Below are 12,638 nucleotides of genomic sequence, written 5' to 3' on the forward strand. Positions count from 1 at the left end.
TCCTCAGTGTTGAGTAAACAAACCCTGTCTCAATGTGTTCATCTCAGTCTTTTCACCACAGGATATTTGCCTAAGACCAATGCTGTCAAAGTGCTTTGAAATCATTCTTAGGGAGAAGAGAAATGTACGAAGGGTGAAATTCAGCACCCTCTTTAGACCAAATACAGAGTAACCCTGAACATCAGCTAATTTCCACTTTCCAAATGAAAACATACGTGCAATAAAAAGGTTTTTGGCAACTTGAATATATAAACTTTTAGATGCATGAAATATTATTAGACACTTGACCATCCCATTTATTTATCAATTTTGTTACATTTGCATGTTTAGGTCACACGGATAGATATTAATGCACAAATACTGCTGTCTATCAAATCAGCCATTAACTGCCATTGTGCCATTAACTTTTACTTAAATTTTCTCATCAGTATCTTCTTTATCACTAAAGACATTCTGAGCCCTTCACCTACATATTTCCAGACCAGACCATATTCACTTCAACTTAAAGTTTTTAAAATTCATTTATGAGGCTATCATTGGACATTTTAATCTCAAGCCCAACTACCCATTTATCTGTTATTTCTCTTTTAAGTGATCTTCCGAAATTCTCCTTGTCAGTAACACCTAAAACTCACAAATGTGAGATTAGGTCACACCAAGAAAATTACTAAGTCTGAGTTGCTTATTTATTTATTTATTTGGTTAATATTTTTAAAATGGACTCCTCCAAGAAACACCTATCAACACTGAAATCTAGCATTTTATATTGCTTGTTTCTGGCTGAAATGTCTTCCTGAAATAATAACTTGTGATTAAAATTAAGTAATTGAGAGAATATACTGATGAAATAAAACTTATATTTTAAAGCAAGTCAAGGAAAATTTATACATAATATTTTCTCTGCCCATTTGGGCCTCCTCTCTCCCCTCTAGTGTGCACTGTACATCTGCATTATGCATTAACCAGACCACGCCAGTGGCAGAAATACCTACTCGACCATAAAGCTCAATTTCTCTTCTTTTGACAGCAGACATGTAACTCCTTAGAAGATAACACTACTTACTTACAACCTTATTAATGTTACTAGCGATATTACTTGTATTCTGCCTATTTTACAAGATTATTGTTTCTTGCATTACCAGCAAGTGACTGAGTCTCTGATAAAAATAGTGATGACTAGGGACTGGGGAGCCTGGTGGGCTGCCGTCTCTGGGGTCACACAGAGTTGGACACGACTGAAGCGACTTAGCAGCAGCAGCAGCAGCAGGGAACTTGAAACAATTGACCAAATAAACAGTTCTGTAAGATCAATGATTGTAATAGATACGGAAAGAAGCAACAAGGAGGAACCATATCTTGGACCATTACAGACTAGTAAGGCAGGTGGTCCAGAGGCTGTTGGCTACTGTTAAGTGGGCCTCATCCGGTAACAGTACATGGAGTGTCTTATCAAGGAAATCTTGGCTTGGCCTTGGAATGAGCATCCCTAGGGCAATGGGACAGTTGGTCACAAAATGCCTCCCAGACCGTGATTGAAATTAAGGGCAAAAGGGAAAGGATTGTAAAATAAAGAGTGTTGCCCACCAGCCAGTTCTATAAGAACCAAGTTGTTAGCCACTGCAGTCGCCGATCTACAGTATACCCTGAAAGGAATTCAAGGTGAAGATCAGGATGAAGTACTTTGTGCTCTGGGAAAACTGGCAGAATTGGCCATCAGACAGTTAAATCTTTTCAGGAGAGAATCTCATGGACCCAGTTTCCTGGATCTTCCCACACTTAGAAAAAAGCACTGAAACCAGTGACTAAGACGTCTGGTCCTCGAGAATAGCAGTCACCTTCTACTGAGATGCGAGTATGACAGCATGCACTCCTTCACCAAAACCACGTACACGCTGGTCTCTGCCCTGACCCCCTTACCTCTTCACAACAGTCCTCACGGCTTTCTGAAAGACTGTCTCCTGGGTTAGAATCCTCAGGTTGGCTCTAATAAAACTTTCCAGTTTCTTTCATAGATTATTAATGTTTTCATGGACAATACTATAACATGAGAAACTTTTAAAGAACTAGAAAGTACAGTAACTATCTGAAAGATCAGTGGGGGGAAAACTGCCCTTTATTTGAGCACATGTGGTAGTTGATTACCCTTGGATAAATTCCATCATTTTTCTGGGTCTCAGGTTTTTTTTAAAGGGTGAACTAAGAGGTCCTGTGTGTTATTCAACCAGTGTTTGTGTTTTTGTAACTTTTTAATGAATGCTGTTTAATAATTTTAATAACCTGGGGTCTGGGTGCCAGTATAAATTTAGAAAGAAAAGGAGACAGATACGGCTGCCCAGGTTATTGTTAGTGTTATTCAGTTGCTCGGTTGTATCTGACTCTTTGTGACCCCATGGACTGCTGCACACCAGGCTTCCCTGTCCAGGTTATAGGTACCTAATAAGATGGATGATAAACATTCTCAGGGCTAGAAATTAACCCAAATGTGTGAATGGTTATATTCTAGTTAAGGGGCCCTGTAGTAGCCAGTTTAAGGGAGAACACCTTGGCAACTGTTACCTTTGCTCTGTCAGCTTCTTGACCCTAAAACCATAATATGATCATTTGGGAGAACTACAGTCACACATTTTGAAGGAAGCCTTAAAGAGGATAGAAGATTGGTCTTAGGCAGATTGTAAAGGAGGGTAACTTCTGGCCCTTGATCCCCATTCCTAAATCTTTCGTCTGACGTCACCCCTTCTTCATCTTTCTGCATCCAGTGCCCTCATGTGGTCCTTCTGACTGCCCAAATCCTTTCTGTGTTGATTCTCCCAGGCTTGCCTTCCCACTCTGCCCCAAGTCTTCCAGAACTTCACGTTATTTGCTCTTTCTTCTCTCACTCTTCTCACTTAAAACTTCCATTCATTCAAGAAGATAACCCCCCAAACGAAAGAACTTACTGATCTAGGGGTTTCTCTGGTGGCTAAGTGATAAAAAAATCTGCCTGCCAATGCAGGAGACGAAGGTTCGATCCCTGGCCTGGGAAGATCCTACATGTGATGGAGTAACTAAGCCTGTGTTCCACAACTACTGAGCCAGCATTGTAGAGCCCACGCTGCAACTACCAAGCCCCCTTTTTTGACTTCTGAAGCCTGTGCGCCCGAGAGCCCGTACTCTGCAACAAGAGAAGACAGTGCAATGTGAAGCCCACGCACCACACTAGAGAGTGAACCCCAATCCTTGGCTCTAGAGAAAAGAACATGCAGCAACGAAGAACCAGCACAGCCAAGAAATAATAATTTTATTTTTTAAAAAGAAATTATTGATTTAATTCACACTCAGTTTCAATGACTCCTTTGGACAGGGGATTGGCGTTGACTTTCAAATGTGACTCTCTAGTGGTGGCACCATTTCCACGTGTGAGTTATTCCCACATCACTGAGCACTTCCCCAGCACCACCTAGATGTCCTATGTGTGTGGGTGTGCTGTCACTCAGTCGTGACTCTTTGTGACCCCATGGACTGTAGCCCACCAGGCTCTTCTGTCCATGGGGTTCTCCAGGCAAGAATACTGGAGTGGGTTGCCATTCCCTTCTCCAGGGGATCTTCCTGACTTAGGGATTGAACCCACGTCTCCTGCATTGGCAGGTGGATGCTTTACCACTAGTGCCACCTGGGAAGCCGATGTCTTACAGTTCAGCTCAATTCTGACCCTTAAGAGCTCAGCCCTTTGAGACTGCTCCACCTTCCCCTACTTTAGGCACCAATCCAGTTCAGGCTGTCACCTGTGCTTCTGTCTGGCTATAGATCAAAGGTTCCAGATGAGCCCCTCATTGGGTTTGATTAATGTACTAAAGAGGCTCATAGAAGAACTCAGAGAAACATTTTACTTACTTTCTCACCAATTTATTATAAAAGGATATAACTGAAGAGCAGCCAGATAGAAGAGATGCATAAGGCAAGGTGTGGAGAAAGGGGGCTGAGAGGCACTCTCCCCAAATCTCCATGTGTTCACCAACCTGAAAACTCTCTAAAACTTGTCTTTTGGGTTTTAATGGAGGCTTCATTATTCAGGCATAAATGATTAAATCACTAGCTACTGGATTCTCTGTCCAGGCCCTGTCTTCTCTGCAGAGATCTGTCAGGGAAGGGCTGGGAGCAGAGAGGTATGGGGGATGGGAGGCACAGCTCAGTTCAGTTCAGTCACTCAGTCGTGTCCGACTCTTTGCGACCCCAAGGACTGCAGCACGCCAGGCTTCCCTGTCCATCACCAACTCCCAGAGCTTACTCAAAATCATGTCCATTGAGGTGGTTATGCCATCCAACCATCTCATCTTCTGTCGTCCCCTTCTCCTCCTGTCTTCAATCTTTCCCGGCATCAGGGTCTTTTCCATGAGTCAGTTCTTCACATCAGGTGGCGAAAGTATTGGAGTTTCAGCTTCAGCATCAGTCTTTCCAATTAATATTCAGGACTGATTTCCTTTAGGATGGACTAGTTGGATCTCCTTGCAGTCCAAGGGACTCTCAAGAGTCTTCTCCAACACCACAGTTCAAAAGTATTAATTCTTCAGCTCTCAGCTTTCTTTACAGTCCAACTCTCACATCCATACATGACTACTGGAAAAACCATAGCTTTGACTAGACAGACCTTTGTTGGCAAAGTAATGTCTCTGCTTTTTAATATGCTATCTAGGTTTGTCATAACTTTTCTTCCAAGGAGCAAGTGTCCTTTAATTTCATGGCTGCAGTCAGCATCTGCAGTGATTTTGGAGCCCAAGAAAATAAAATCTCTCACTGTTTCCACTGTTTCCCCATTTATTTGCCATGAAGTGATGGGACCAGATGCCCTGATCTTAGTTTTCTGACTGTTGAGTTTTAAGCCAACTTTTTCACTCTCCTCTTTCACTTTCATCAGGAGGCACTGAGAGTTCAAAACTTTCAGTTGGCTCTACAGGCAACCAGACCCTCCTGAGGGGCTTTTCCAAAATTACCTCATTAACATAACAAAACACACCTTGATTGCCCTTAACACTTAGGAAATTCTGAGGATTTTAGGAGGTCTCTGTCAAAACTGAGGGACAAATATAAAATATATATTTATCATAAATCATAATGTCACAGGTGTCTTTTATGGAAAAAACACAGGGTAAATAAAATTAAAAAGTTATTTGGCTGAAGGACTTTTCAGATCCTTTAGTATATGCCAATGGGCATTTAATAACTGTACATAGAAGATTTCATCAAAATTTTCCAGTATTATTTGCTAATAGAATTTTAATATCTCAAAAAGCCTTTTAAAGTCTAATGTTCACTGAAACCCATGCTCACAACTATTGATATATACTGTCATTCCAGTGGCTGCATAGCATTAAAATGTTAAAAATCACCGTGATTCAATTTTTCTCCATAGATTAATGTTCATATTATTCCCACTCTTGCTGTTACAAATATTGTTAAAATAATACTTGTTCTGAAACCTTGTTTCTCTAAGATAAATTGCCTTTTACTTAACCTCTAACTCTTTCCTTAGATTGCGTTCATGGCTTCCCTGGCAACTCACTTCACCAATCAGAACAGTGGGATCATTTTCAGCAGTGTTGAAACCAACATTGGAAATTTCTTTGATGTCATGACCGGGAGATTTGGGGCCCCAGTATCAGGTGAGAGGTAAAAATAAATGAGTGGATTAATCAATCTAGCAACCAAAATGGGGAAGGAAGGAAGGAGAAAAGGAAGGAAGGGAGGGAGGAAGAGAGGGAGGAAGGGAATGAGTTCTCTGTATTTCTGGTTAAAACATACATATATATATAAAACACATACACATATATATACACACATACACACATATATGTGTATACACATACATACACACACATGTAAATATACACATATATACACATACATGGGGCTTAGACAATAAAGAATCTGCCTGCCATGCAGGAGACTCAGGTTTGATCCCTAGATCAGGAAGATCCTCTGGAGAAGGAAATGTCAACCTGTTACCGAAAGGGTGGTGGGTGGGGGAGTCTGGCTGCTTGCCACCAATAAACAGGCCAGGGGTGGAAAGGAAAATTAGCTTTATTTCAGATGCCAGCAACTGCCCATCCCCACCCCCACCCCAGGCAACCAATGGGGCAAGAGCTTTTATATACAGAAGGAGAAAGTTACCTGCAGAAACAGCACAGTCAGCTCTGACAGTCATCTTTAGTCATCTGACCAACATCATCTTGATTGTTGTAGGTACAGTTAATCTTCAGTTCCTGGTTTCCCAGGTGGCGCTAGTGGTAAAGAACCTGCCTGCCAATGCAGGAGACATAGGAGATTCGGGTTTGATCCCTGGGTCAGGAAGATCCCCTGGAGGAGAGCATGGCAACTCACGCCAGTATTCTTGCCTGGTGAACTGCATGGATAGAGTAGCTTGGCAGGCTATAGTTCATGGGGTCGCAAACAGTTGGACATTACTAAGAAACTAACACTTTCACTTTTATACATACACATATGTATATGTGTGTGTAAATACATATACACATATGTGTATATATGCTATATATCTATAATATATATATATATAATTTTTTTCCCTGTTAGATTTCAAAATAAATGAATTAGAATCTGAAAAGACAAAAATATTTTTTAAAATGATGACCATGTTTACTTACATTCTTAACTCTCATTTGAACTGAGAGTTCAGTGAGAGGGCACAGTTATCTCCGACTTGAAAAAACCCTTTAGATTATATTCTCACAATTTAAATATGTTATAACTGAGTTCATTGCAATTTAAACATGTCATAGCTGTGTTCATCCCTTCGCCTTGACCCCCAAGGAAGTTCACATAATTTTTTTAAAACGTTAAAAAAAATTTTTGAGTACTTCTGTACTCAATTCCTATTGCTGCTGAAACAAATTACCACAAACTACGTTTAAAACAACACAAAATTATCCTCTTATAGTTCTGGAGATTGGTAGTTCAGAATGAGTTCAACTGGGCTAAAGTCAAGGTGTGGCCAAAGCTGGTTCCTCTGGAAGCTCTAGTGTCTTGCCTCTTCCAACTTCCAGAGGCTGTCACCAGCCCCACAACATCTCAGGCTCTGCTTCCATTGTCAAGTCACTTTGTCTTCTCAGATTCTGACCTCCTTGGCTCTTTCATAGAGATGGTGTGATTACTTTGGGCCTACCTCGACAATCCAGGATAAGCTCCCCATCATAAAACCTTAAATTTAATCATACCCACAAAATCCCTTTTGCCATATAAGGCAACAGTCACAGATTCTGGGGATTTTAGGACGTGAGTATGCATGCCTGCATGCTAAGTCCCTTCAGTTTTTCCCACTCTTTGCAACCCCATGAACCATACCCCACCAAACTCCTCTGTCCGGGGGATTTCCCAGGCAAGAATACAGGAGTAGGTTGCCATGCCCTCCTCCAGGGGATCTTCCCAACCCAGGGATCAAAGCCAGGTCTCTTATATCTACCTTCTGCATGGGCAGGCAGATTCTTTATCACTCGTGCCACCTGGGAAGCCCAGACATGAGCATATGTGGAGTCTATTATTCAGTCCCCAACAACTTTCTTACTTCTTGTGCCACAAGCTGCTTCAAGCTCATATTCCATTTTCTTCTGTCCCAGCTCTAGCAATACTCACTTTTCCAAGGAGCCGTGGTTCCTTTTGTTGAGGAGCAGTATTTAGAAGGAGAAGGAAATGGCAACCCACTCCAGTGTTCTTGCCTGGAGAATTCCAGGGACAGGGGAGCCTGGTGGGCTGCTGTCTACGGGGTCACATAGAGTTGGACACGACTGAAGTGACTTAGCAGCAGCAGCAGCAATATTTAGAAACAAAGACCCATGCTAAACATACTCATTGCTCTGAAGATGTCACTTCTTCTGGGTCCTATCCATGGGCAGGGCTGGGAAATACTATAAACTATAAAACATAACTATATTTATTTTTCTATCTATCTATCTTGTATGGTAAAAAACAGAAAGAAACATGAGTTAATTCTGATACCTCTGACTCAAATCCAGCACCACTGGGTTCATCCTAGCATCCTCTTTGTTTCTTTGCAGCTTTTTTTTTTGACAAGGAGAACCCCAACCCTCTTAATCTGTAATATATTTACTTATTTGTTGAACCTCGGTCTATGGGATCACACAGAGTCGGACATGACTGAAGTGACTTAGCAGCAGCAGCAGCAGTATACAAATAAAGTAGTTAAAAAATTGCACACCCATGTCCCATGAAAAATAAATTTACCAACTAAGGTGCAATGTTTGTATACATTTTTTTTCTTTTTATGGTATCTATTCAAAATGCCATCTTTAAAACCCTTGCTGTTGTTGTTTAGTGGCTAAGTTATCTCCAACTTTTTTGCAACCCCATAGACTGTAGCCCACCTGGCTCATCTGTCCACGGGATTTCCCAGGCAAGAATAATGGAGTGGGTTGCCATTTCCTTCTCTAGGGGATCTTCCTGACTTAGGAATGAAACCCACTAGTGCTGCATTGGCAGGCAGAGCTGAGCCACCTGGGAAGTCCTTAAAACCGATCATCTTTTTTCTTCATGCCATTTAGTTCTGTTACTTCATTGATTTCATAATACAGTTAGATTCATTTGTCGTAATCTTATTTTGAGATTCTCTGATATTCTACTTGAGCTTTTAAAATTCTTCCTGCAGCAAAATGTATTCTTTGTGATGTACAGTTCTACGAGTTTTGACAAGTGCATAGAGGTATGTCTCCATCACTATTGTTTCAAACAGAACAAGCTTTCATCTCCCCATTTCCCTTGTGCTATCTCTTTGTAGTCAACCCCTGACAATGACTGATTGATTTTCCATCCCTAGAGCTCTAAAATATCATATAAATGGAATTGTCATATAGTCTTCTGGTATTAAATAGTAGAATATAAGTCACTTAATAAAATTAATTTAATATTTATTCATGTCTATGTATTAATCAGCAGTGTGTTCCTTTTTCTGATTATGTATTTCACTGAGTGGCGATATTAATTTATCCATTCATGAGTTAAAAAACAATTTAGATTATTGGTGAATTGACCCTTTATCATCATATAATGTTTCTATTTGTCCTTAATAATATTTCTGAGGTCTACTTTGTTTGTTCCCTGGTGGCTCAGCGTTAAAGAATCCACCTGCCAACGCCTGCCAAGCAGGAGACATAGGTTCAATCCCTGGGTCAGGAAGATTCCTTGGAGAAGGGAATAACTACCCAGTATTCTTGCCTGGGAAATCCCATAGACAGAAGAGCCTGGCAGGCTACCATCCACAAGGTCTCAAAAGAGTTGGACACGACTTTGCGACTAAAAAACAAAAACTGCCGGGGTCCAGCCCCGGTGGATCCAGGGAATTCGAAGAGGAGACGGCTTTGGCGATCAGGATACAATAGAATTAAAGATATAAAGAGTGGTTAAATAAGGATAGCTCAGTGAGAAAATTCAGTGGAGAAAAGAGGCTGAATAACTTGGTTTATGTGGAAAGCTAATAAAATTCCAAGATAAGGAATTTGCGTCACCTACGTAGGCCGCAGGTATCCTCCCGTTCTCCCGAAGGAGAGGAGACACTAAGGCCTCCCCGGTCGGATCTTAGAAGCCCAGGCAAAATTAGTAGGCTTGATGAGTCTCCATGCTACAGATGGGAATTCAGCCAGAAGGTGAGAGAAAGAACGACATGGGGAGACCAAGCTTCGGTGAACAAGGTCCGCACTTTATTTTCCAAAGTAGTTTTTATACCTTAAGTTGTGTATAGAGGATAATGGGGGAAGGGGTAGAGTCATGCAAGGACAGCAGTCCTTGATCCTAATCGAAGCCAGGCTTTCTTCCTGCAAATTTATCATATGCAAAAGTTTAGGTGATTTACATCATCTTCTGGCCAGGAGGCCTGTTAACATTTTATGACTCTTTCTTCAGAAAACTAATTTTTCTCTAAAGGTGATTATTCTAAAGTTAGGCGCCACCCTCTGAAAGCATTAGATAAAGTTGCATTCCTATAGGCCAAAGGTGTGGTGGGCTGTAACAAGAAAAGAATTAACTCAAGGGTTCCAGGTTACAAACATTAAAGCTACTACTTACATTCCTATACACCAATTATATTAATCAATACACTCCCAGGGACACAGTAGGTAAGGGATATGGAAACTTAGCAGCAAACATTGGCCCAACAAGTGAAAAACCCTTCACCAATACAATTTCTAATCAATCTTTTAACTGCTCAAAGGAATCTGTATTCCTTTGTAATCAGTGTAGAACATCTCATGCCTCTCATGGTTGGGAGGCTGTGAATAATCACATGTGGCCAGAAGAACCTGTTCAGGCAGCCTAGAGGACTTCCAAAGGAGTTTGTAGGTTGAAACACTCTTGTCACACCCAGGAACTTTATTAACTGGAGCTGTAAGTTAACTCTTTTTCAGAGAGAGGTGGTGGGGGACAGCCCCCTGTAAATCAGAGGTGTAGGTGAGAACACAAAGCAGTAAAGTAGGCAGACTCTGGTTTTGGGGGTAGATGCTCAAGAATTTCCAGGGGTACTCCTGAGGCTCGATCCCGCCTTTGTGTATGCTGAGCCTCCTTCCTCATGACCTTTGCCACGGGTGGAGTTCCTCACGCTGGCTCCCGGCAAAAAACTACTTTGTTTAATACATTACAGCTTCTTCAGTTTTCTTTTGGATAGTATTATGTATATATGTGTGTGTATATATATATATATATATAATATGTAATATTATATATATTATTACAAATAAGCCAGTCAATGAACTTATTCTATCTTTCTCGCTTTCTTAATTTTTAACTTTTGCCAGTTGAATCATTTGTACCTTGTCAAGGTATAAAATAATTGCATTTTAGTTTATCAACATTATCCTCTTCTATAATTTGAACTTATCCTGTAGTTATATATATTCATTGTTCACCATTGGTCATTTTTCCAAAGTTTCCCAAACATCTCTTTATTAGCTAAACTTTGTCCTTTAATTAGAGATTCCCTAATAGCTCAGTTGGTAAAGAATCTGCCTGCAAAGCAGGAGACCCTGGTTCAATTCCTGAGTTAGAAAGATCCCCTTGAGAAGGGTTAGGCTACCCACTCCAGTATTCTTGTCCTTTAATTATTTTCTCAAAAAAGCTTATGACATCAGTATTCTCTAAGACTTTACCTGCTTTAAACTGTTATAACCTTGGCTGCAAATAAAAACGTTAGTTTATATATTTTTTTCTGGTCCTGTTTTCTGGCATTTGGTCTGGAGAACTCAGACATAAATCTGAGCTTTTTCCTCTTATAAATGACTTAATCTTTTTCTTGACTTCCCAAAGAATTCTTTATCTTCAAAGTTTAGTGATTTTTCCAGAAGAAATGTTAATCATTCTGGATCAAATTTTCCTGTTGTGTCTCTTCATTATGTGTATGGAACCCTTCTTTTTGTCCAGGAGAGTTTCTTTGAATTATATCTTAAAATATAAATACAGTTTTTTCTTCTCATTGTTGTACTAAGGTGAGGTGGCATTGGGAGCAGTTTGTCTTGTGTTAGGAAATCAGGCAATAATGGGCTATATTGTCTATAGCATATTTCAGTTATAATAAACCCAATTAAAAGTCAACTAGGTTTTTATCATCATAGACTGGCAGTTCCGAACAATGTCAGATATAAGATATTCTTACGTGCTCACAAACAGTACCCCGTCCATCTTAGTACAACACTTGTTAACTTTTTTAAGAACTCTGATCACACTTTGTTTTGTTTTTAACTTTCCTCTGTCTTCTACATGTATTATTTTCTCTAATTTTTTGGTGTTCTTTACTTCCGTTTCATGTTTGCTTTTTTCCATTGGTGGCACTAGTGGTAAAGAACCCACCTGCCAATGCAGGAGACACGAGATGCAGGTTCCATCTCTGGGTTGGGAAGATCCCTTGGAGGAGGTACAGACAACCCACTCCAGTATTCTTGCCTGGAGAATTCCATGGATAGAGGAGCCTAATGGGCTACAGTCCGTGGAGTTGCAAAGAGTCAGACACGACTGAGCGGCCAACACACACACATCCTGCATAGGCTTAATTGCTTCTTCCTAGGATTAACTCTCCTTTTCTTCTCCCAGTTCCTTCTCTCTTCTGCCTTGTTTCTGTGGTACTATTTTAACCTTTTCTGTGTTTTACATTAGTCTTGTCATCCTGGTTTTCAGTTCTGCCTCTTGTCTGATCATTTCTACCATGGGTTTCCACATTCTGTCTTACAATGTTCTTTCATAGAGGGATTTCCTTCATTAATATACTTTTAAACCCATGATGGAACCTTTGGTTTTATTTTCCATCTCCCACATGACGACATTTCTTCTTGTGGAGTATTCTTTATCTATTGATAATTTTTGTTCTTTTCTACTTTCTAAAATTAACTGATGGTTGATGGGTTTCCTAGATCAGCACTATGCCATAGTTTCTTGAAGAAGGGAAGGGACCTCAGCATACTTGGCTTGGTAATTCAATGTTTCCTCCCTTGCTGCCAGGGGACTCCTCATCTCTCTCTCTCTCTCTGTCTTTTTTAATATAGAATGCTTCATAAATGTGTATGTCATCCTTGCACAGGGTCCACGTTAATCTTCTCTGTATCGTTCCAATTTTAATATATGTGCTGCCGAAGTGGGCACTCTCCATTTCTTTCAAC

General features: G+C 40.5%; 1 protein-coding gene and 1 non-coding gene across 4 annotated transcripts in view; one reads left to right on the plus strand and one right to left on the minus strand.

The window, feature by feature from the left end:
- C1QTNF3 (C1q and TNF related 3) overlaps window positions 1-12,638 on the plus strand; it is a 32,511-nt gene that overhangs the window by 12,301 nt on the left and 7,572 nt on the right. For all 3 annotated transcript variants that reach the window (XM_005221604.5, XM_010816812.4, NM_001101138.1), the window contains 1 exon segment: window positions 5,507-5,636. In XM_005221604.5, the coding sequence (XP_005221661.1) occupies window positions 5,507-5,636 (130 nt within the window).
- Window positions 12,515-12,621, minus strand: LOC112443059 (U6 spliceosomal RNA). The gene has a single exon (XR_003031334.1). It is a non-coding gene; the product is annotated as a U6 spliceosomal RNA (small nuclear RNA).

The sequence above is a fragment of the Bos taurus genome, chromosome 20, assembly GCF_002263795.3.
Source record: "Bos taurus isolate L1 Dominette 01449 registration number 42190680 breed Hereford chromosome 20, ARS-UCD2.0, whole genome shotgun sequence".
NCBI lineage: Eukaryota > Metazoa > Chordata > Mammalia > Artiodactyla > Bovidae > Bos > Bos taurus.